At 38.2% G+C, this 24,268-nt stretch overlaps 2 protein-coding genes across 5 annotated transcripts in view; both read right to left on the reverse strand.

Moving 5' to 3' along the window:
• Positions 1-16,111, reverse strand: part of LOC111339642 (uncharacterized) — an 18,294-nt gene extending 2,183 nt beyond the window's left edge. Inside the window, exons 1-5 of one of the 3 annotated variants that reach the window (XM_022946345.2) lie at positions 15,959-16,111; positions 10,260-10,808; positions 7,717-7,786; positions 856-1,072; positions 205-323 (exon numbers count right to left, since the gene is read on the reverse strand). In XM_022946345.2, coding sequence (XP_022802080.2) covers positions 205-323; positions 856-1,072; positions 7,717-7,786; positions 10,260-10,808; positions 15,959-16,075 — 1,072 coding nt within the window. In that variant the 5' untranslated portion in view covers positions 16,076-16,111. Of the gene's footprint in view, positions 1-204; positions 324-855; positions 1,073-7,716; positions 7,787-10,259; positions 10,809-10,971; positions 10,993-11,134; positions 12,550-15,958 lie in introns of those variants that run through there. The other 2 variants (XM_022946344.2, XM_088742982.1) reach the window with 2 other exon arrangements.
• A 1,070-nt stretch (positions 16,112-17,181) lies between these two features.
• On the reverse strand, positions 17,182-24,024 carry LOC111339650 (uncharacterized). Of its 2 annotated transcripts, XM_022946355.2 has the most exons (9): positions 23,895-24,024; positions 23,048-23,171; positions 22,142-22,201; positions 21,857-21,901; positions 21,666-21,704; positions 20,585-21,079; positions 20,211-20,278; positions 19,709-19,824; positions 17,182-18,302 (listed from the first exon to the last, which is right to left on the reverse strand). In XM_022946355.2, the coding sequence occupies exons 2-8, from the start codon at positions 23,165-23,167 to the stop codon at positions 19,728-19,730; spliced, it is 924 nt and encodes a 307-aa protein (XP_022802090.2). In that variant the 5' UTR covers positions 23,168-23,171; positions 23,895-24,024; the 3' UTR covers positions 17,182-18,302; positions 19,709-19,727. The 2 variants fall into 2 exon arrangements, with proteins under 2 accessions (XP_022802090.2, XP_022802089.2); XM_022946354.2 differs by lacking the exon at positions 17,182-18,302 and having other exon boundaries at positions 18,617-19,824.
• Positions 24,025-24,268: the final 244 nt, after the last annotated feature.

A 24,268-nucleotide genomic window follows, 5' to 3' on the forward strand; every position in this document is an offset into this window, starting at 1 on the left:
AGCGCGGGAAAACGCGGATGATCCAGAAGCGTTTGATATTGGTTTTACGTCTGATTGGTTGTAAGGATGGCGCTAGTTTTCTGAACCAATGAAAGAGCGAGGAAAAGCAAATCCGGATTTCTTTCAACAGTCAAACGATCAAAACCTAAGTTCAGAATGTTCAACTTAAATTATTATTATGAAGTCATGATTTTCCAAAGTTACCTTCTACAAGTGACGTAAGTAGCGTGACTTGAGCTGCTTTTCTTCTTCCCGCCGGAAGTGACAGACCGATCTTTTCTAATTTGTCACGCAAACTTTTACCACCATTCTTAGACTTCGCCCTAATTTGAAAGCAAACCATGTTGGAGTTACTTTTAACTTTACTGAAAACATCGATAAAGATATGAGTACCTGTCTGCCTTAAGTAAATTTTAATCGTAACCTCTGTATCTTGAACAGTTTGGCCTAACGAAAAACAAATTTGGTTATCATTCGTGCTATTGTTTTCCGTACTTTGCTGCGCGCTTTCCCTTTTGTTTTATTATTGCTCTGTTGGTGTTCAACTACCCAAGTAACTAACCTTTGTTTAAAGATTTCCGTTAACGGTTTTAATCTAGTGGATGTCTTCTTTAAATATTTTTGTTTATTCTTATTTATGTTATAATTATGTTAAATATTTGTTAACAGCAGGACCCCGTTGATAGTAGTACTTGGTACTGAAGGGCTATCCTGGATAAATATTCGATTATTATTACTATTATTAACTGGTTTCAGTAGCCAGTAATATTCTACGTTGATTCTTTGGTTACTCCGACTTCCTGTTTCCTCGTAAATGTATTGACCCGCTAAAGAGAAATTAGACCTTGAATTTACCTCCTAAGCACTCCACCCAACAGCGAAGCATTCAAACACTCGGGATGAGAAAGTCTCCGACGTATCTCTCCTACAGTGACCTTGTATTTTGAGGTTGAACTTAGAAGGGACAATCGGCCTGGAACACAGCAGAACACATCGGAAGGATGGACAGGACTGTCGGAATCTGCCTCCTCGCGGGAATCACGCTCAATCTGCTTTGCTTTGTTGCTGTGACCTATACAAAATGAGGACGAAAATCGTGATTGGAAGAGATTTATACATTAAGTTTTTCTTGAGAAGCATTCACCTGTAGCGTAATTGGAAAATTACGACGAGTTTATGTAAGGTTATGAACGAATATGTTTGCCAAGAAAAAAAAAAAACTAGTAAAGAAAGAATTTGCTGGGTTAAAAGACTTGACAAAGAAACTTAACAGGATCGGTTATTTTTGAATAGTTTAAGTCAAATTCTATTCCAGATAAGTGTTTAAGTGGTTTTTGCTAAGTGCTTTTACAAGGAAAGTTTGCAGCGGTTTATCGCTCAAAATAAGTTTGAACAGGCTCTGGAAATTGTTGCCACCGTGCATCGTTGTGTGAGTTGGAACATGAGTGACACGGATTATCACCCAAAAAGTATTGATGGAAAGCCTTGTGCTATTATAAGATCTAGTTGAAAAAAAAAAAAAAACGAATGCATGTATTTAGCACCCCTCCTTTGATTACAAGAATCCAGGACTTCCAGATTCCCAATTTAGCTTTCAAACCGTTAGGTAAGCCCGTTTCTACATCATGTGGAATTCTAATCTTTCCACCCATTTGTGTACGGTGGCCCAGAAGGCTCAACGCAAACAAAAAATATACTGCAGCGAATAAAAAATATACTGCAGCAAATAAAAAATATACTGCAGCAACTAAAAAATATACTGCAAGAAATAAAAAAATCAAAACGCAAAGAAAAAAAGTACCGCAGCAAATAAAAAATGCAACGCAAACAAAAATACTGCAGCAAATAAAATATGCAACGCAAACAAAAAAAAAAAAGAAAACGCAAACAAAAAAAATTGGAACGCAACGCCAAGGAAGACTGGGTAATAGTTCTTAGTTTCCCGCCAACACTCGTTCTATCCTTTGCTTGTTCACCTTTCCGAAACCATGTTTTGTAGCGAACTTATGACAGTACCATGCTGCTCCTTTAAAAAATCGATAATAACTCTATTTTCATACCCTTGATGAAAGTAATCTTCTATAATCCTACGCAGATCGCTTTCGTCCATAGCCAAAAGCGAGTTCCAGTTCATGTTGTTTTGGCGGGAAACTAAGAACTATTACCCAGTCTTCCTTGGCGTTATGTTCCAATTTTTTTTGTTTGCGTTTTCTTTTTTTTTTGTTTGCGTTGCATGTTTTATTTGCTGCAGTATTTTTTGTTTGCGTTGCATTTTTTTTTATTTTCTGCGGTACTTTTTTCTTTGCGTTCTGATTTTTTTATTTGCTGCAGTATATTTTTATTTGCTGCAGTATATTTTTATTTGCTGCAGTATATTTTTATTTGCTGCAGTATATTTTTATTTGCTGCAGTATATTTTTATTTGCTGCAGTATATTTTTTATTTGCTGAGTATATTTTTTGTTTGCGTTGAACCTTCTGGGCCACCGTATTTGTGCAGCATAAATGTCAAATTTTTCTCTCTTTATTGCAAAACAAATCTATTCCCGCTTTTACTAAAATTCGTATATTTATGCGTTCCAGTGTCACTAACGTTTCATCGTACGTGTATCGTAAACACGCCATTTTAACGTGATGCTGTAGAATGTTTTGGAGCAGTTCTTCCACTTCTTATTTGTTTTGTTCGCTTAAATTGGAATTCACGTTTTTTTTCCACTGTGTCCCTTTTTGTTTTTACATATTTTCGAAGTACACTTCCGTTTTCACCCATCTTTATTTGTTTATTTTGTAAGAAACTATGTATTATGGCAAGTCACGTTCTTCGACACTTGTTATTTTGACTACTGACTTTTTACAGGCTTCCTTTTTTTCACGTTCTTTAGTACGATTCACGTTTTTAAGTTGAAATGTTTTTCTTTTTAGAAAAACACCTTGAAGGTTTTTGTTTGGTACCACAAACGCCCAATGAATGCTAAGTTTTAACTTATAAAGCTTTTTTATGTGATTTCAGCTGGGTACACGAGAAAATACTGGAACCAAACGAAAAGTGATCGACAACGAAAACAGTCGTACCATGTTTTCTTAAGAGCACAGATTTAAATCAAGTGAAATATGGCCGGAGGGAAAGTTAAAAAAATCAGCTGAAATTTTTAGCTGTTATTTTTTAACGCCAGGTTTATTACAATATTTCTAACGATTTAAAATGTTCGGGGAACAAAGGTTGGTTACGCCTCTTCGATGTACTGGTGGCTTTTAAATCTGGAAAATATTTTCCGGCGGTGAGAACAAAGCCCTACTTTAATATCCACAAGCTTTCATATATTGCACTGTGTTTTTATTAAAGTTTATAAAATAACGATCATTTGTAAGCATGAGTCTGAGCTTTAAGAATAAAGCCCTCGGAACCGGTACTGATCAAAACAAACGACAAACACTCATCAACAACGAATTATCCAGTTGTTGGTTTGACACAAATGGATAAACTCGGATGTATAGCAAAAAATTTATGGATTAAACATTTAATTAGAAGGGGTACAGTGTATTAGGTTATTAATTTTTTTATTATTTTCCTTATTTTTTGGAGGAAATGAAAATTCATGCGTTTGAAAGGAATAACGCAGTTCCAAAATCATAGAGTTTTATTCTGTAAAAAGATTCAGGATTTTTTTCTAAAAGGTTCCAAACAACCAGTAGTGATTTGTGGAACGTTCCCTCCTTCTCCCTCAGGCCGTGCTGCTCGCTATTAATCTTTTCAGAGAATTGTTTGAGGGACATGACTGACTCAAGACTGTCATGATTGGTATTAGATCAATCTCACTTGCACTGATAGAAACTAGTCAAAATGAACACTGACTGTATTAACACTGAGATAAAAAATTGAAACGTATCTGATAAAAAATTGAAATAAAATGGAAAGTAATGCTCAAGGCAAGTGGAAAAATTATTTTATCGAGGTATTATTGGAACTTTCTCAAAAATCATTCGTTTGGAAATGTGTCATTGAGTGATGCCAAAACGCAGACTAACGGAAGACAATGGCATATGTAAAACGAGGCTCAAAAAGCTCTTCCCTTCAGCTGAATTTACACATGTTGATCACTGAAGCATCTAATGGGCAGCATTTTAACCAAACAAGTACCGTATTATAGCTGCAAGGCAAACTGGCTTAAAATAACACACTATACAATCTAAAGAACGTGGCGTTAAAATCTCGTCCAAAGTGGTTTAATTTGAACCAACTCGTAGTACTTAGCACTTATCATAAATAACCTATAGTGTGGTGAAAAATTAACACATTCAGTCTAAACTTGTTGCAGAGTTACCAATGAATAACACATACTTTGCACGTAAAAGCAAGTAACGGTAATTTGCATCAGTCTTAGAACAATAAAGGCGAGAGGAAAAAGTGTCTCCATGTTACTTTTAACACGTTACTAGGTAGCACTTAGGCTTTGAAATATGAAAATGAATAATGGGAGGGCTGAAAAAACATAGTGATTATTTGAAAGGCTAAACTCGAGTTTTTGTCTGCCGGCTGTGCCACACAGCACTTGGCGACCACACATACGGTAAAAAATGTGACTTTGAAAAATGGTCGCTTTCAAAACTAGACAAAGCAGAACTTCCTTTTTGTTTGGTAAATGTGGTCAAACAGCAATGTAAGAAAACGTTCCGCCCCTGTCAGTATACAAACTATTAAGGAACTCGAAAAAGACATGTTGCAAGCATATAACGACGGTATTAGAAATTCACAAAAGATGCCGACAACTTAGAGAATCTTAATAACACTTGTTATGGCGTCAGCTTGATTAAGCAGTGTTTTATGAAGGTATTTTTAGCACTTGAGTTGGTTTCATGGTTGAACCATTTCGAACACTGTGCACGAAATGCCAACCCGACAGAGACACAATTATGTCCAAAGCACTTGATATGCTCACAAATAGTCCTTTCATTTAGTTTTGTTTTTTAGGGCTGTTTGCTTACATATATATATACACACACAGGTGAAATGTATTAAAAGGATAATATGCTGTTATATTTTCTTGAGGAGATTTTTGTTGTTGCGTTGTTTGCTGCCATAAATTTCTGAAGATACTATCAGTTACTCGAAATATTAAATTCCTCAAAATTAAATTGTGTAATAACTAGATGTCCACCAAGCCAACTTTACCGAAACTGAGCAGTTTTCTAACACTGATTATATAGAGTAGGCGAAGAATGATCTGATTTTAAATGATTCTACTACGGAAAGGATATGTTTTGTTTTAGTTCTTTAATTTTTTTTGGACCCCCGTTGAGAAAAATTAGAGAGTTCCGATAATTTGTTTATGCAATAAACAATGTATCTTCAAGGTCAGATATCTTCACCGGTCGGTCAGTAAATATTGTTGAGAAAAAAAGGAAAATAAGAAAACACGTTTGGTAAAAGTAAAATTTCAGCACAGACAGGAAAAACGAAATTAAACTTGAAAGAACAAAGGGAAGTCGTGGAACAAGAAGTCGGAAAAGTGGATTCTTACTTAAATAACGTGATCTTTTTGTACTCTGAGGCAGTTGGTGTTTTTTTGTTTAGAATTCACGTGTTGGCAATTTGGTTTTCTTAAATTCTCTCATAAAACATGCTGTCACTCTCATGAACAACCCTGTGTTCTCTCTCTCTCTCGCGGCCAAAATATCCGGACAGACTTCAACTAAATCATGAAATATTAATAGTTCTGTCTCCCACCTGTACACTGATTCATTTTCGACTTAAAAAGCGGCTTTCAACAGCTTCCGGGCGATTTTTTTTTCGGCAGATGTTGTAATATTCTCAGGAATTACTTTTGAAATAATACTAATTATACCAATAATAATAATAATGGTAGTAGTAGTATAATATTTAAAAAAAATCTCGCCTTTCCAAGGCAAGAAGTGAAACTGCGGGTGGTAAATTAAAGGTTGTAAAGGTGCAGAGTGAAACAATTGTCGAGTCACAGTCTTTGAGTGACAACTCCGACACCTGAACTCCATTTGGAAAAGACATCGAGTTTCAATAAACTATTTAACAGAATAAAATTTCAGTTAAGAGGCACTGATACAATTGTCGCCGATGGCGTTTATGCTGTATTAAACCGTTCACTGACAATTTTTGATAAGTTCTCTAAAACTCGTGACAATATGCCAGCATGACAAAAGTAAATAAATAAAATGCCCAGTTGAGACTTAAGAGATAAATTGGGATATCATGAAAGATTTTGATGCACTGTTAATAAAGTTTGTAGTTTGACTCACGCTGTTCTTGACAAAATTTTAAGCCCACAGCGACCACAGACTGATTGCTCACTTACTTAAAATATGTTATTTCGTAGAGAAAAAAACTCATCACTAGAATGTCACTGGAAGGTTCAAGGTGACCCGTGCTTAAACATTTAAACACAGCGTGTATTTCAAGAGAAAATTGTGAGTCTCGTCGATGAAACAATGAGATAAGACATACAAGAAAAAATTTGAATAAAAATTTCAACAAACGGTTGCTATCAAGTCTAAATTTTGTCAGAAAGTCTACGGAAAACACTCCAATATTAGAGACGAATTTAACGCCCAAGAAATAATTATTTGAGAACAGTAAACACAAAATAGGCCAATTAAGATTTCAAGAGACGAAGCAAACTTTTAAATTACTTTTGTACGCCTCAGGAAAATCTGTCTTGCGTAAGTTCAAACCTTGAATTTTGTACCAAAATAAATCGTTTATATTATTTCACCTTTTAATAGCAATGACAAAGAACAAAATTTCAAGGAGAGGCTTTCCCTTACGTTATTAAATAGATAATACTGTTTCATCATAGCGGCTTAAAGTTCCCTACGATGTCGCAATTGTAAATCTAATTTTTGATTCACCGATTGCCTTAGTAGTGTGGGTAAATCCGTACTTTCAATATTTTATGTTGTATTTCTCGTCAACGGAAGATCGATGACCAAAGCTAAATATTGTCTCTACACTAATGATTGAAAAGATAAATAATTTTACCACATTATTTTATTTTAAAAAATGGTTTTAACGACTTGAATTTCAAGGTGTACCTATAAAAACCTGTCATGGTGCTATAGTAAAGAAAAGAAGTTTCGCTTTAAAAGTGAAATGAAAACTTCTATGGATGTAGAAATATTTTTGACGAGGAGCGAACGATAGGAAAGATTGATGGTGTTTTTGTTTGGTATAAAATCTTTCTTTAATCACTAACATAAAGCGAATGTCCTACGCAAAGTCTGCTGATAAACATTTTCCGTTTCCTCTGAGCTTATCTACTAAGAATTCACAGAGAGCTTTTTAAGGATTTGAAATCAAGAAAGATTATTCAATTTTTACCGCAATCTTGAAAAACTTAGAAAAGAGTTGAAGCTTTTTTTCCAAGAGTAGAGAAAACTCCATGACTTAGATTTCTTATGTCCTTTGTTGTCACAAATAAGAATATTAAGATTTAAATATTAATTTCATCGAACAAAGTTATTCGTTTGAATTAACTGATGTAGATTTGTTCGCTGCGTTGCTAAAATTTAATGTTACAATATTTTTCCCTGTTGCACAATAACTGAGGCAACTTAGGTGTATCGAAGACTCACACGAGCACTCAGGATTTTTGTTTTACATCAATTATTTTCTTAAACATTAGCACCACAAATAAAAGCCTCGCTAATGTTAAAACTATAGGGAGTGGCAAAGTGAAATTGAGCTTACTTTCTCGAGAATTGTGATGTCCATGTGGAAGCTCACCGTTCTTACTGCTCAGAGCCGAGGATCGATGGTTCTGTTGGATCAAGGAATCAAATCTTAATAATGCTTGTATTTGAGGGTCTTGTGCAGAACATATCTTAATTCTTTATCTAATTACAAAGAATACATTCAGGTAGTTTTAAAATTTATATTCTTAGAACACACCTCATATTTAGAAAAACTTTTCTAGTTTGTGTAATACTTCACTTTCCTTTCTGCGCAATTGTTATTCGAAAGACCATTCGCCCTGTGTTAATATTTCAACTTTCTAAATTTGAGTATCGCACAAAAGCGCGCCAAGGAGATCAAAAGGAAACATTTTTGCCTGAAGAAGAAATGTGTTATTGAGCTTGAAAATGGGTTCGCTAATCGCTTCGTTCTTATTTGAAAGCCACAGATCTATTTAATGCTTTCCGCCCTTTTATTGTAATTTCTCGAGCGCGACTTGGCCGGATGCCTGAGACTTGCAATTTCTGTTTCGTAATTATCACGAAGGAATATTCGCAACGCTCTTCGTTGGTGATCAATAGAAAGCTTTGTTCGCGTGCTTCAAAATCACTTTTAAAGCTTTACGCAAACTAAGTAAATGAGATTAGGAAACACAGTGGTATTTCACACTTTTAGAAGTGGCTGTGAAGTACTTTAGGGTCAAGATTTATGTCATTAAACGAAACACGAATAGAAAAAACTGCTAAACACAGCCGTACGAGTGTAAACATCAGCTGGCGCATTGATCATTGAGAAGGAATTCTTTAAGCGCTTAAATTTGCCTGGTGATAGAATACGAAGGTGTCAAACGATCGGTCTATCGGATATTTTGAATGGAGTTTTTCACGGGGTGAGCAGTACCGTGGTTGTTTGATTAATTGCTCCCCACTGCGAGCCCAGAGTTAAGTTCGTCTAAACATAACTGAGCCATGAACCACGATACAGAAACTTACTGATTGCGCTACGCGCGCCATGGATGCAAACTGAGAAGGCTGTTGAGAAAGACAAAAAGATTTGCTCAAATATAGTCAAAAGGATTTCTACCGTGATATATATTTTTACCGTTTTTAACACAAAACACCTTTCTTCATCACACGTTGATCATATAATAGTTCTTTGCGGTTAGAAACTAAAAAAGTAAATCATTTACTACGGTGGTGTATCCTTCGTGTTCGTTGCTTTTTCGCTCGTGTACTGATCACTCTCCATGTTCTTCTTGAAAAGAATCTTTGATAGAAAAGTGATATTCACCTCGCTTTCCCGTGTTTAAATTTTTCCGTTGTAAAAGCTCGCTGATAACCGAGTATTTCGAATTTATTTACGTCTCCTCCCCGCATGGGGTACTTTACGACTCCAAGATGGAAAATTTAGGCTTCGTTTAAATGTTTTTTCTTTAAAATACTTTCTTTAATTTTGATCCTACAGTGTCGAGCAAGCCACGCATAAAATCTTTTGTTAGAGGATACTTATTTCTTTTTTTCTCTCCACGAGTAATATTCAGCTGGAAGACCTATCACCTGGAGAACATTAAGTGAAGCAAATCGTTTGTCAGGGGTTGGTGAGCGAGTAGTTAGCATTTTGAAAGCTTTGTTTCCTATGAAAATAGCCCCCAGAAACTTCATTCATTAACATCAACAAAATCGCCGAGGAAACTGTTTGGAGCGAACAAAAGTCAAGAAAACTATTTGTATTCAAACCACAGGATTGCAGGCTGTTCAATCGGTTTTGTTTCCACGCTTTAGAGAGTTCTTTGTGTGATGTTGTTGTCGTGACTTATGCAGTCCGGCTCTCGTGTTATTGATCACCGCAACTGTTTCACAAAAACACGCACATTGTTCCAAGTTGTGGGGAGCAAATTTCTTAGTTATCAAACTTTTACACGACTCCAGTAAACTCATAAAAAACAAACTAACACTGCATGACTTTTCATCTCATAACATAACGAATAAGCTTCGAAGGAAACCCCAAAATGTGATAAGGCTGTCGAAGGGCTGACAAATATAGCCTCAGTTATGTGTAGATAGGAAAATATAGAGGAAATTTGCGTTGAGTGTCGGCTAAAACCGCGTCAGGAATAACGCTACAGGCTTTAAAAGATAATATTGACCGGGGGACTCAAAATTGTCACTTGTTCATGACCTTAAGATTGTCGTATCTCCGATGTAGTTTGCTTACACGCGCTGACTGTGAAACATCATTCACCACCTAACTGACATTTTTGATCGCATATGTGTACATGCGGTACTTGTACTCGGCGGTAAATCAAAATGCTCTCTATCTGTCGCACAAATGTTACAGTTCTGTGATTAAGGAAAACGCTACGACTCATATTTTGCGTAAAACGTTGTTTGCGATTTTTCGCCGTCGCATGTCGTTCCCGTGTTGCGTCGCAAAGTGTGCAAATGGCGGAGAGGAAACAAGGAGCGCAGTTGACGCAAAGTAGATATTTTTGAGTCACAGAACTGGAGGTAAAATAAGCGGCGTGTGGCTACGAAGGAAAAGATGACATTGTACTTTACCTGAGATTCTTGAATGTTACCCGGCCCTATTATGTCAAAGACATCAGGCCGCCTAACTGAGTAAAGTTCTTCTCTACTCCTTCTCGCGTGTTCCATGGCCGCTCCAGCAAATTGGTTCATGTGCACTTGTTGTAAAGCTTCCACCTCAGAGCGGGCTCGGAGAGAATGCCTTCCTTGATGCTGTGAAGGTTGAGGATGTGTTGGACCAGCCATGGGTTGATGCGCTCCTCCTGCTGATACCGGGTGAAATCCTGCGGGACCATTACCGAATTGTGATGAATGAGCTGCTTGAAAAGGTTCGAGAGGGTGTGTGAAGTCGAACCTTGGCTGCTGTTGTTGTTGATAATGCAAAGGGTTGTATTGCGGGGCATAATATTGGTGCGTTTGTGGCTGCATCGGCGAGGAGAGAACAAAGTCGTGAGGTGGAGTGTGTGAAAGACGAGGAGCACACGAAGACCCTAAACCAGCACTAGTCACATTGGCAGATGGCGAAGAAACAACTCCTGTTCCACTAACTGTGCTTACACCATGGAGTCCAAGGACTCGATCCTAGCAAAACAAGAAACACATATGGAGTTAATAATTCTATTGTCGTATGAAAATAGCAGGCGATGTATTAGTGCTACTGATGTGACCCTCACTAGCTAGGCGCACTTACGACATCGGTTCGCAATTGAGGGAAGATTTCAAAGCTGTTGGGAAATGTTCTCACCGCCATAAGATGACTCGAAGAGACGCCGGTTAGTGAGTCTGTGAAATGATCGAACAGCTCTTTACGGGCTCTACTGAACGGATCAAGTGTATTTTGACAAGTGCAAACAGCGATCGGCGTACCACTTGACTTAGTTTATAGAATATACAGCTTATATCCTTACCTCGGAATCGATCAGTTCAAAGGCGGATGTAGAGTTCTCTGTTCTCTTTGAATGAGATGAGGAAGGAGATAGAGGAGTCAATGGTGGCGACAGGTCACGAGTTTGCGAGCGTTTTCTCTTACTACCTGCTTGTCTAGGCGCTGCTTGCGTTGTACTGTTCGTACCTATAGGGCCCAACTGGGACGTCATAATTGAGCTTAATTCACGGTCGGTGCTAAATGTTTTATAACCCCGGGCTCTACCAGTCGGTGGCACAAAACGTTAGTCAGTCACGGTAGGCTGTTCTTTCCGCAGACTCACTCCACTCCACAGCGGCCAAAGTGTTCGATTTTGCGCCAATTATCGCCTGAGGGAAATCTACTTCACGAACGCACTTCAAATACGGTTTAAATTTCGTGCAGCGGCGAAGCTTTGTGATTCATCAGGTCGCACCGATCACTTTTCAAAAGATGCTTCTGGGAATTGACAAGGGCTTGAGTGGCAAGCCAGACAGATTTTAATTATTTTCTGTCGTATTAAAGTTTCCAATTATTTGCAAATCAATTGAGGCCCCCCGATGCTTTATAGTACTTGTGTACACTTCACCTTGTTGGCGATTGGAAGATTAAGAAAGCAAATCGTATAATAATGCTATCCAACACCCAATAATCTATGGTATATAAACAGGCAGGCGGAGTCTTGTCACAATTTTCACTGATCCTTTTGTATGTTTGCTCTCTTTGTTTGCCATGCAGTGGGCGTGAGAGAGAGCCGTCAAATGCTTAACCGAACTACTTGCGCACCCCGTTTCTACCAAACCATGTCCGGGAAGGTAGACAATGTCAGGATGCGGCGATTTTCACGTGAAGTAAAACGACAGCGCGGGTGATGAACAACTCGCTCTGCTACGCGTGATTAGTTTGGCAAATGAAAAGTGACAAATGCTTCCTGAATCGTGACTTAGAGCAGGGTACGGTTTGTGCTCTAAATTATACCAGATTAGATGTCGGTTCCCTTTGATGTTCACATGCGTACCATAACAAGATAAAATGAACTTCTGAGACTTTTAATTCTGGGTCAAAGAAAATTGCAAAGGCCCCCCAAAAGAACGCCCACTCGAGGAACAGGCCATATGTTTACATCAGTTAAAATGATCGGCTTTTCTGGAGTGATGAGAAGTTAGTTGGTAGACCGTAACGCACTTGTCCTAATGCTTGAGCTCGGCGACGCGCCATGTGAAAGCTTTCTGCGAGGTCATTTATCTTAATATAATCTTTATTTTTAAGTGCTTGCAAACATAAAGTAGATGTGAAGCTAAACATGGCTAGTTTTCTGAGGGGTGAGTTTCCAACTTACAGCGTAAAATTTTGAACAGATTTGATTAATTATTCAATAAATGGCTTCTTTTATTTCATTATGTCAGCGAGTTGTCTTAATGACTTTTGCACTCGATGCAAGGAAACTCTCGGCCTGGTGAAATCCTTCAAGTAAAAAAAATCGTTAGCTCCTTGTGATGTTATCCTGTTTGTGGCAAAGGCAAACACATCTCCTGAGGTTTCGAACCTGACCCTTGAAAATGCCGAATTTTCGTCGTATGAGAGCTTCTTTCCAAGCGCGTGTATCCAGCTCCGGCAAGATCTCACAGTAATTGTGTCTTGTTTACAAGTGCTTAGAATTTGGAAAGGCGAGAAAATTGCTCGATATAATTAACCCCATAGGATAAACCGGATATTTTGAACGCAAACAGATCAATATTGAACAGAACATCGCCAATATTTGAGATTGAGTTACACGACAGCGAAGCCAATGTTTGCCAACAAGTACTTAACGTGAATTCTCAGCAAACATTAGGAGCAAACTTTAAATCAACAAGTTCGTGCGCGGCGCAAGAAAGCTCAATAAAGTCTTAATAAAGGGCACTTGCAACGCTTCACCAAGAAGATAATACCTTTGACGAAGTTCTTGCGTGTTATTCAAATTATAATTCTCCTTGAAAGAACCCTGCAGATGTAAGCTTTTGTCGTGGGACTCCAAGATCATGTTATTTATTTAAGGGCATAAACCCCATGCTGCTCTAACATGTCTACACTCAATTTTCCATCGAACTCAAGTTCCCTAACATTTTTCTGCTTAAGTCGCCAGAAATACGGAGTTCTTTGTTTCTTAAGAGCTTAAGAAAATTACATAGCGGCAACTTTCGTTTAAATAATCTATATGCTAATGATTTCTTTTCAGTTTGGCTCCATGGTTTGGGTAGTAGTCACGAAACCTTATACAACTTCGCGGACATATTTTAGATCATTCTGAATTAGAGAAAACAATAAGGCGTTGATGAAGACATTTTCGTGAACAAAACCAAAAGAACAAAAAATGTTTTTTGTTAAAACTTGCCTTTTCTTCGTTCTTTTTAGAGCTATTTGCATATTTCTCCGACACGTAGACAATGTTTAAAATGTTTTGGCTTCTACGAATAACGCTGGTATAAAGAGAATTCAAAAATGTTTTGTGTTCCAAGATTTTAAGAGGTACCAATTATTTGTACAAAGTTGGTTTCCTTCCGATTTTGAAATAAATTTTTTTTCTCGCCTCCTTTCTTTAAGTTACTTGATGGGGAAAAAAGGTACTGAAAATGAAGTAAATACAAAAAACGCGATAAAGCTTTCTCTCTCGTCACGCTCCCTCGTGTATAGGAAAAACCTTGAGTTGCACAAGCCTTTATCAATCACCAGGACCCTTTGCCCTAAAAATTGAGTCAGAATTTTCTTTTAGCGTGATGATGTATGATAATTCTCTGATTAATGCTTCAGTGACTAACTCCAAGCATTATTTCTGCGGTTCGGAATAGTTACCATGTTTTCCTACAAGCATTTAAAATTTTGATACATTGTTTATACGCGGAGAGTGATATGCTCGATCTAATTTGTACGTACGAAACATCAGACTGACAAATGGTTAGCTGCACTGATCGATCGGAAGGCCACCGGAAAGGCTTTAAAGTATCGACTTACACTGGATTTATATGCTAAAGAGTAACCTCTTAGTTTCAATGAGACACTCCTCTACCGAAACACTCGCATGAAAAAGTTCGCGACAAAGCACGCTATATTTCACGTGCGAATCATACAATGTTTATTCCCGAAGAAACAAACGAACAAGGGTTGTAAGGTTGAAGATCGAAGTATCATGTATCAGTTCGTTGAATGACTGTGTGTACATGCTACAACAACCGGACCTTTGATATTGTTTGCTTAACACTTGTTGTCACTTCGTAATAGATTATACAATCAAACAACAAGCGCCTAATCGTGAGCAAATTATGAGAAAATCGATCGCGTGTGGTGCGAAGTGGCAGTTAAAAAGCTTAACAAAGATACCCAGGATGGGGAATTCAATTTTACATGGGAACTTTTGTCAAAAGAGAGAATTTTTCTGAGGCTAAAAATAGAAGCTGTTGTTGATTGAAAAACGTGTGCAATACGACTAAAAGTTATTAGTCTCCAAGAGAGACGGATTTATTAGAGTAATATTTGAAATCTCTTTGAATTGGCGGTCAAGACTTCTTATACAAACAATCTAATAGGTGTCGAGTTTTAATACTTGACACGTTACATTTTGAAACTTTAAACATCATTTCGGTGGCTTCGAATTTTTTTTATGTAATGGCTTAATGAGCATAAGAAAGGAGAGAATTCTTTTATTGTATTTCGAAAGAAAAAAAGTGTTTTACGTCTAACTCTGTATGGTTGTTCGTGCGGGCTTTTTTACCTTTCCCTCTCATAACTGTGGCTTGTCTTTAACCACACAAAGTACGAAAGTATTCAAACCACACAGTTTCAAGTTTCATAATTAGCCGAAGTTCTTTCCTTGCCAGATTTTTCTAGCAAGGACAGGCTATTGTTTGAAGGTGATATATGCGGAGTTTCTAAGCTGGAACACTATGCCAAATCTTTGCTTGAATCACTTGGACACAGAAAACGCCATGGCGAAGAAATAGGCTAGAGAATTGTAGAAGCATTTAATTTCAATCCTGCATGGCTACTGACTACGGACGGTGAACACAGCACAAATACGGTACGCAAATTTGGGTACGGAAGTCCGAGAGGGATGAGAATATTTCGGCTAAATCACCTTGGAATCCTGTTAGCACACGCGGTAAGGAACGAATAGCGGCCTGATTCACGCTTTATGTCTTCAAAACAAGGCACTTCGTAGACATTAAGAGAAAATTCGCAGCTCGCGACAAGCAAGTACACGTATCGAGCAAGTATGTTCTCTCATTAGTCTTTATCACCCATTGAATGTAGTGTAATTCCCTTCTCAGAGACAATTCGATTGTTTTAAACTGCGACGACTTTGAATTTCGTCTTACTTCCCCTAGTTTTCAATGAATGAATGACATGCCAATAGAAAACCGGAAAAACACAACAACAAGCCGCCACGACTCATTTCAGTTCAATGCCAAGAGCGTGACCAAACTGCTCGAATCTCGCCTTGCAGGCATTTCGAATTGAAGGATAACTTTGACACTGTCCATAAATCAAGAGGGTTTCTTTAAAACATTTAAATAGCTATCAAACTGTAAACAGTTGATTAAGTGGTGTCGCAGTTACGCTGTTTTTTGACGATCTGTTTCAGCATTTTCGTGTCGCAAGATAAAACAACTGAGACTAGAAAAGGCGGTTTGCAAAAGACGTCATTACACTTGCTAACACGACGGAAACAGCGTGTATTAAGCTAGTCCGGACAGTTTCAAATGAGATTAGCACTTAGACTAATAAAGTCTTGTAAAAATAATGTCTGAATGCTGTCGGGGCCAAAAATGTGGTTTCTTTGGACCTTTCTTACCTTTCGAGGGATCTTGACCGCTTTCATCGACTTGCAACTGTAATCAGCGGCAGTTACACCGCGGGCTCCTATAGCATTTTGAAAAATGTTCACATGCATCGCGGAAAATAAAAACATGAAACGCAGCGGAAATAGTTTCTGCACCTCTTTCGTCTTGAAAGTGAACTCTTTGTTAAGCCTTTATAGACTTCACTGAAAAGTACCAGCTCGGCAATTCGCCGCAGTTAAAAAGAAAAAAAAGTCCAGAGCTGAATGAGAGAATTGCGTTGTGCTTCTCACAGACAGGTTAACTTTGCATATCCATTCAACGTGGGTAAATATGAATTACCTCGTGTCCTAATATTGAATATTTATTAGCAATACATATTGAGACCTGATCAACAACACCCTCTTCACCAAGAAAACAAATACAGCTTTAAAGCACAAATTTAACAACTGAATAAACACCCCTAGCGGTAATCAAATTCCTTCTTTTTAACACCCCTTTTCTCCCCGCTGGATCAAACGGAAAAGACCTCAGTGAGAAGTAAATTTTTATTTTGCGTCTAAAGATTTAGATAGGGGGACGAGAGCTGTCCAGAAAATTCCATCCCTTTTGATGAATTAAACGTAGATTTTCGACGGGGAAAGACTACTGGGGAAATCTTCCCCTAAATCTTTATCACCACTAATACCATTAAGGAGGAGCTTTCACAACCAATAAGTTACGTTCAAGTTTGATATTCGGCAGCGCGCGACTAAACCAGAGTCCAAAGTCGTTTGATGCACATGCATGATTCATCAGTCCTCTAAAAGTTAACATCGATCACCTTTAGATTTGCTGGCGGTGTTAGATTTCAAGCGGTTAAATGATTTAAAACAGATAATACCTGGTATTTCTTATTGATCAAACCAATTTTTGACAGTGGTGTCGTTGATATAACCGGCTCAACGCTACCAGCATTCAACACTTGTCATGGTAAACGATATTTGTTCACATACATTAGGTGGAATTCTCACCCTTTTTTTTTAATTTGAGTGTTCAGCTGTTATCTCTTTTAACGATGTAGATATCAAAAAGGAAGAAACAACGCACTTAGGTTGAGAACCATCAAGGAAAAAAACATATAATTTTGTCTTATACTTACTAAGAGCTGATCCATAGTTTAGAGCTATGATTTGCTTGAGTAGATACCTTAGCAAAAAAAACCACAGTTCGTTGACAGGTTGACAAGCTGAGAGTACGAGATGTAGATGTTGCGATAAGGAAAAATGAAATATTCTTGAGGACACCTTGGGACGGTGTCTATGGGCACACAGTTGACATGGACATTTGTTTGTCGGCATAAAAATGAGGACATTACTTTATTCCTAAATGCTAATACAAGTAGAAACCAAACATTCAGTTTTTAGTGAGGCAACGATTATCCTACCCAAAATGATAGTTTTTACTCTTTAGAACTTTATAAAAAGCGATTTTAAATCAATTTCAGTGTCAATCTGCTGAGAGACTGTACCAACTTCAGTTGGGGTATCATTTTTCAACCGCTAGCTTTATCTTACCGATTTCTCAGTAGAATTCGCCGATTGTTTATGCTAGGGTTTTAAGTGTCGAATTTCTTCTTTCTTTTGTCTTTTTCTTTCTCCCTTTTTTTTTAAAACCAGGATTAGTCATTCTATATTGTTTGCTTTTGAAACTAATCCACGCTTGCTAAATGCCTATTTTTAGTTTGAACCCGCGTGGTTTTTGACGGGTTTTCGCAAGCTTAAATATCTCCACCCGCTTAAAGACTAGCATAAAACTTGGAGGTAAAGTGAAATGAATGCTGCTTTTTTTTCCCGGAGTAACACCAGCTAACATTACGTGACTGTCTCGGGTATATAATTACCAAACATCGTATTTAACAGCTTCCCTCGGGTCAACAAGAAGTGATAAGTACTCTGAATATGAACGGATATGGTTGAGAGACATGCACTTTAAAAGGTTTAATCGCTTTAAGGTCCGCCTGCGGTAAATTAGCCGAAAATTTGGCAAGCTTTACTTTACAATTGAGCTTCCTATTGACTTGAAATGTAGCTGGTGCAAGAATTCAGTTCAGTTCCCCTCTGGCCATGCAGACTCGTCTAGAAATATGACCAATTTGAAGTCCTAAAGTTGGTTTTTCAGCCAGAATGACACGCAAAAGATAAAGAGCATCAGCTGTTTGCGTCTTTTTTCGTTAACACCTCCATGTAATGTGGTGGGAACTCTCACGAACGTTTTGGGAACTTTTTGGTGATATTCAGCACTCACGGGCTGCGGTCCCATCAAGGCCCCCATTCCAGAAGTGGATCCAACAAAATCCCCAGCGGCAATTGTGGATTCCTAGCGAGGGAAATAAACGGCTCGAGATATAGGCCGGGAGTTCTAGTTATCTGATAGTATTTGACTGAAACATGCTTTACAAGGGGGGCCTGGGGTTAGAACCCAAGAAAGCAGAAAGTTCCTACAAATTGACTGAGTTCTTATTTGGGAGGCTCTATTGTAAGAATAAACTGCTTCACACTATCAGAGAGCACAAAGACTACTTAAGAACAAATTGGAAAGAGTGGTTCTCCTTCGAGATGAGGAGCTAAATTGGAATTAATTACCGATCCCCCAGGTCTTTTTCTTTTAAAGTGATGACAGAAGGACTGTGGTACAAAATATACATTTATCTACTTCAATTCCCCCGTCGATTAACTCACGCAGTTTTCATATTTCATTTCATGTCTACTTATCGCTAATTTGTTTGAAATCCGAAATCATCTTTCTCATACAACCAATAACAGAGTTACCCAAGCAGCTACATTACGTAGACGACAAAAGACGTAACACGTCAAAAATACTCTAATCTTGTAGGTAGCAAGTCGGTTAAAGCTTCCTCGCTTTGTAAACATTGTTACCTGTTTCTTAGTTTCCCTTTTAAGAGGAAGTCGCAACAAAAATATCGTCAAGGAACATAAAACCTTTTTTTAGAGAAAAGTTGCACACAGGTGACATAACCTGCACGCAATGTTGCATGCAGCGTTTGCAGACAAGGCGACCACATGCCACATCGTTAATTTAATATTTACAATACATGTGAAAATTTGATTTGATTTTACTTAATGGAACCTTTATAATTTTGTTTCCTGTATCTTTCTACTTTTCTGCATATTGTAACTTTTTCAAGACAAGAAGATAATTAAATTTGATGCCAAGCAGCATTACTCAACACTTTCAAATATGTAATTCACTAAATTACATTTGGTGATGTTACTAACTGAATTGGGCATTGAGGGAGAAATGTCTCGAGTGCACTCTCTCCAATAACTGTTTGCTCTCAATAGCCTTCAACTTAATAATTACCATTAGGTAAAGAAGTGAATTCTTATAACTTAAAAAGTATTTTTTTCCCTCTTGTGATGGAGAACAATTCGTTGGGCAATTACTATCGAGCTTAAACCCCATTCACACCAGAGCATAAACATGTTAAAGCTGTTTTTGTAAACACGCTTAAATTTGTTTTCGTCGCAGAAGCTGCTTAAACGGATGTTTGTCGACATTGGAAAAACAAGTTGGTGACTTCATGAATCCTATGGAAAATTTTTTTTTTTTTTTGAATACTCTTTTCCTGATCTTCCTACCGTTAAATCCAGTTTGACTAGACATATTTTGCTGGTGTGAACGGGTGATTATATTCTCCTGGTACTTGACAGTAAAGGTAGTGGAGTAGAGACTGAGTACAAGTCAACCATTAAAATCATTACTTTGACACGAGATGGTGACTCAAGCTTTATGAGCCCGCGTTCTGTGATGGAGAACGCGTTGGTGGGAGGACTTCTTAGAGCCGTGCTTAGCTTTAGGGGCACCTTTCGTTGCAATACTGTTGAAGAAGAAGAAGAAGTAAGCAAAACATAGCCGTTACTAATTTTAGTGTTAAATCCCAGAAGAGTCCATTAGGGCACAAATGAGTTCAGACTATGGCTGAGTGGATGTTTAGAGAGGGACAAAATCGCATAGCCCACGAATGCGTGCGCTGGCACTGATTGCAGAGAAAACCGTCGGTCGTGAACTCTAATTCAGTAATGTGCGTATGACTGAGTATCAGTTAAAGGGCGAGACCATACGGCGTACATAAGGCAAAGTTACGTGGAATAACATAACGATAATTTTTTTTCCGACGCTCTTCTATGCAGTTTCTCAAAATTTTGCACGAAACTATACCAGAGGTTCATTAGGCAAACAGGGGCTCTTTAAGCTTTAACAAACCTGCTTTTCTTAAATGGATTTCCTGGTTGGTTAAAACCTTGTACGGATACCTGCGGGGTAACAATACCCTGTAGAAAGAATACAAGAAATATCACACTCAGGTTTAAGTGCTTGTTCACATTTCATTTGCTATCACGGATCACGTATCCCCGATATCTGTGTCACAGCTTAGATCGAGGAAAAGGTGACCCAAATCACAAATCACAGATCATAAATGAGAGTCGTTATCAATCTGCTTATAAGAAACCTGTTTCACCATCAGTCATGATCTATCACACTTTCTTTGCTTGTTACGGTTTCCTTTATAAGATTTAACTATTCTTTATATAGAGGAAGGAGTGTTCTTACAGTAAGTCAGCACGTTACATTCCTACCTCTATCTGAACTTGACCACCAGGAAATGTCGAAGGCGCCTCCACTGTGCTTTGAACCGTTACCCCAACTGGTACTGGTGCGGGTGCTGCAGCCGGACTGGCCCACAAGGTCTGGACAGGACTCGCGGCTGGAATGACAATAGGAGGAAGAGGAGGAGGAGGAGGAGGAGGAGGAGGAGGAGCCTCGTTCTGGGCCGGCGAAGGAGCTGGTGCAACAGTAGCTGGAAATTGGACAGGACCATTTACAGGTGCTCCAGGGGAACCAGAGAAAGGTGCAGAAACCTTTGGTGACTGGGTGGGAGGTGTATTTGGTTTCAGGGGTGGAGTAGTTGGTGTAGTTGGAGCTGGTGTTGAGCAAATCGTAACCCCGCTAGGTATGAGTTGTGGTGTGGGTTTAACACAAGGCTGGCCTCCGGTGTTATTCTTTCTGTCTTTGACGTACTTTTCAAGCGCAGCCAAGCGTTGTATCAGAATTTTAAGTTCAGTTGATTCGCACTAAAAAAAGGAATGAAATGTGTATGGTTTTGCTAAGTAGTGCACAGACGTGTTTAGAATGATTTAGAACAATTTTTGTTGAGCCTGTGCCAAGGGTATTCCCTGAGTGCATTGGTTTTGGTTGTGTCACTTTGTAAATGGTCGAGAAAACTGATAACATTCTCTCAACAAATCTGATTCGAGCCAAGAACAATAACGACTTTTTCACTCACGTTTCTCCGGCGCACCTCAGACAGTATGTATGCACCTCGGAAAGTATGTATGCACCTCGGACAGTTTTCTGGTTTTACTTTGGTTACTCATTAACTCCTGGCGATAATTTCCCCCTGTTGAGAGCTTTGTTTTGAGCGACTGATGTTACCACTTTGGTTTGGTTTGGCGACACTCTATAGAAAAATGTCTTTACAGCATAGATCTTATTAACCTTTTTTTTTTCTCACTTATATTTTTTTCATACGTTCTTGACTACATTTTGAAACTGCCTGTCCTCTCAAGATAAACCAGTTATTTTACGTTATTTGACCACTCAGTGAGGTGAGTTCATACCTCTGATGCTGATGTGAGTAATGACATCATTATTAGTTACCTGTTCTATGGTGCATACTCCTGGTGTTCCTTTCAGACCCTAGAACGTTTGAATGTGGTCTTGGTTATTTCAACGAAGCAACTTAAAAGTTTCTTTGTCAGCTGAACACTTTGAGATATCAATGACAAATATCACTGTCAAATAAGATACCGAGGCCGTCAGCGTAAATAAGACATGACTATCAGACTTACAGGCAATCCCGGCGGCCCACGGGGTCCTTGTGAGCCAACATCACCCTGAAAGTAAATTGCTGTCGTTAATTTTCCTATGATGTAAAGTCCATCAGGTGTCTGAGGCATAGTGTCTTTCTCTATGATCATATCACAGACAAAACAAATGAGTCATGGCGCTTAGAAATTCTCAATCGGCCGACATATCCCTCTTGCAAGACTTATCAGTATTCCATGTACGGCTCGAGGACCAACTTCTTCGTTGTTTTATTATTTCTGTGAAAATCTGGGATCAAAATGACAAACCTGTGTGCCATTTTGTCCATCTGATCCATCATTTCCCTTCAAAAAAACCATCATGTTGTCCTAGAACAAAACATAAGATAGGCAATTTAACTCTAATTTTAAAGTGAAATTTTCAGCAGGCAACCGTGGACGATACTCCTACTCTTGTACGTTGGATCAGCGATGATCTGATCGGCCCAAAATAACGAATATGAAATATAAATATAGAGGCAAGACCGATACAACGTAGATAAGTAAATTCTAAGACGGAGCACTATATTTCGGCTGGCCAAACCAGCCTTCTTCAGGTGCAGTGGGAATTAACAGAGAATTGGGGTGATGCTTCATAGATAGCTGTATGATGCATCATACAGCTATCTATGAAGCATCACCGCAATTCTCTGTTAATTCCCACTGTACCTGAAGAAGGCTGGTTTGGCCAGCCGAAATATAGTGCTCCGTCTTAAAATATACTTACCTACGTTGTATCGGTCTTGCCTCTATATTTATATTTCTAATTTAAAGCCCGCCAAAATGGTTTCGAAATGAGGGGAGGAGGGGGAAGGACCGGAAGCGAAACGATGGTGGAAAAAATCACAAACACTCGTAATGTGTTTGGGTTTTGAAAAATGAGCAGAATTAAGGACACATTTTACTTATTTATCCTCAGTTATCTCCTGCAAATTTAAAATTCGAACGATTGAGCGGCCTGTGGTTTCATGCCTACGTAGGTTTTGTTATCTCCGACGAAGGGCTAACGCTCGAAACGTCAGCTTTTGTAATCATTGCGGTGGCTAATTTACCATTTCAACTTTGTTGATATATCCAAATTATTTTGTTATCAGGATACAGACAGGACAGATGAGGCAAAAAGTATAACATACTATGGAATGTTTATATAAATGTTAGAAATCAAACTACAGATACCTCGTCTTTGGAACTGGACACTATGTTAAACTTCTTAGCTAGGTAGGCATCTTTTGGATCCGAGGCATGCTCTCTGCATGATATACCGCTGACCAACACCAGTAGGATGACCAGGTCCATTGTCCTTAGCAACGAAAACGATTGAAAAGGATCTGAGATTTCTGAGTAAATTCTAAACAACTCGCTGAAGATTTAAGGAGCACTTGCTTTCGATTCCTTCGAATAAGAAAGCATCTAAAGTCCACTTTCTTGCCACAAAAAGCACTTCAAAAGATTTTTTTTTCTGTTGACGACTCTCTAGTGGCACGAGCAATACTAACCCTAGCCCTAAGCAATAGTTGAATGCTTTTTCCCGCCAAAACAGAGAGACCAGCAGGTGCCGACTGGTGGATTGTGAAAGCGGAACAATTTCACGTGAAAATCTTGATTTAGTCTTTTCATCTCAAAATTTCCAATAAAATGATTTCATTTTTAACAACGCTCTATCTGACGAGGAGGGCAAGATATACTCCGGTATTTAGTGAAATCTTAAATTTCGCTGCTTCCAATTTAAGTTAAAAATCTGTTTATTTTGTAAAAAAACAAACAAGGTTTATCACGATCGTTTCTCGGTGAAATGTTACAAAAGTCAAGTAACGCATCAACTTCAAGATGGAATTCTCTTTGACTACAGAGTAATCAAGAGACAATCGTACGTAACTCATCGCTTTTTATAAGAGATGTTGTAACAAAGCACCTCATGGTTCTACAAAACTAGCAGAGACCAATTACGACACTTACAAAATTGGATTCTTCGACAATTGTAGCAATTTCCTTTCAGCTTTAAATAAACGTTGTCCTCTCTTACCTTTAGCTCAAAAGATGCGACTGACGAAGTTGAAGTCCTAATAATGATCGTATCATATAGGTTAATATTATTAGCTTGGAGTTGTCAAGAATTCATCTGCGATCGTCACGTGATCATCTTTCAAAACAAATTGAGCTAATAGCCTCGTTTTGAGTCTCGAAGATCTTTTTTTTGGTCCTCGAAATGTTTTTTTGGTCCTCGAAAGAGTGGGTATCAATAGATGTAATCGAAATTCAATTCAGGCGAATAAAGGAGAAGAAAAAAATATAGAAACCGTCTTGGTAGGAGTCGAACCAATGAGCTCCGCCATATAACTGCGCTATCAAATAATATGTAAAGATGAAACAATTTTTAGTGAAATAGAAAAATCCGAG

This window comes from Stylophora pistillata, chromosome 13 (assembly GCF_964205215.1).
Source record: "Stylophora pistillata chromosome 13, jaStyPist1.2, whole genome shotgun sequence".
NCBI lineage: Eukaryota > Metazoa > Cnidaria > Anthozoa > Scleractinia > Pocilloporidae > Stylophora > Stylophora pistillata.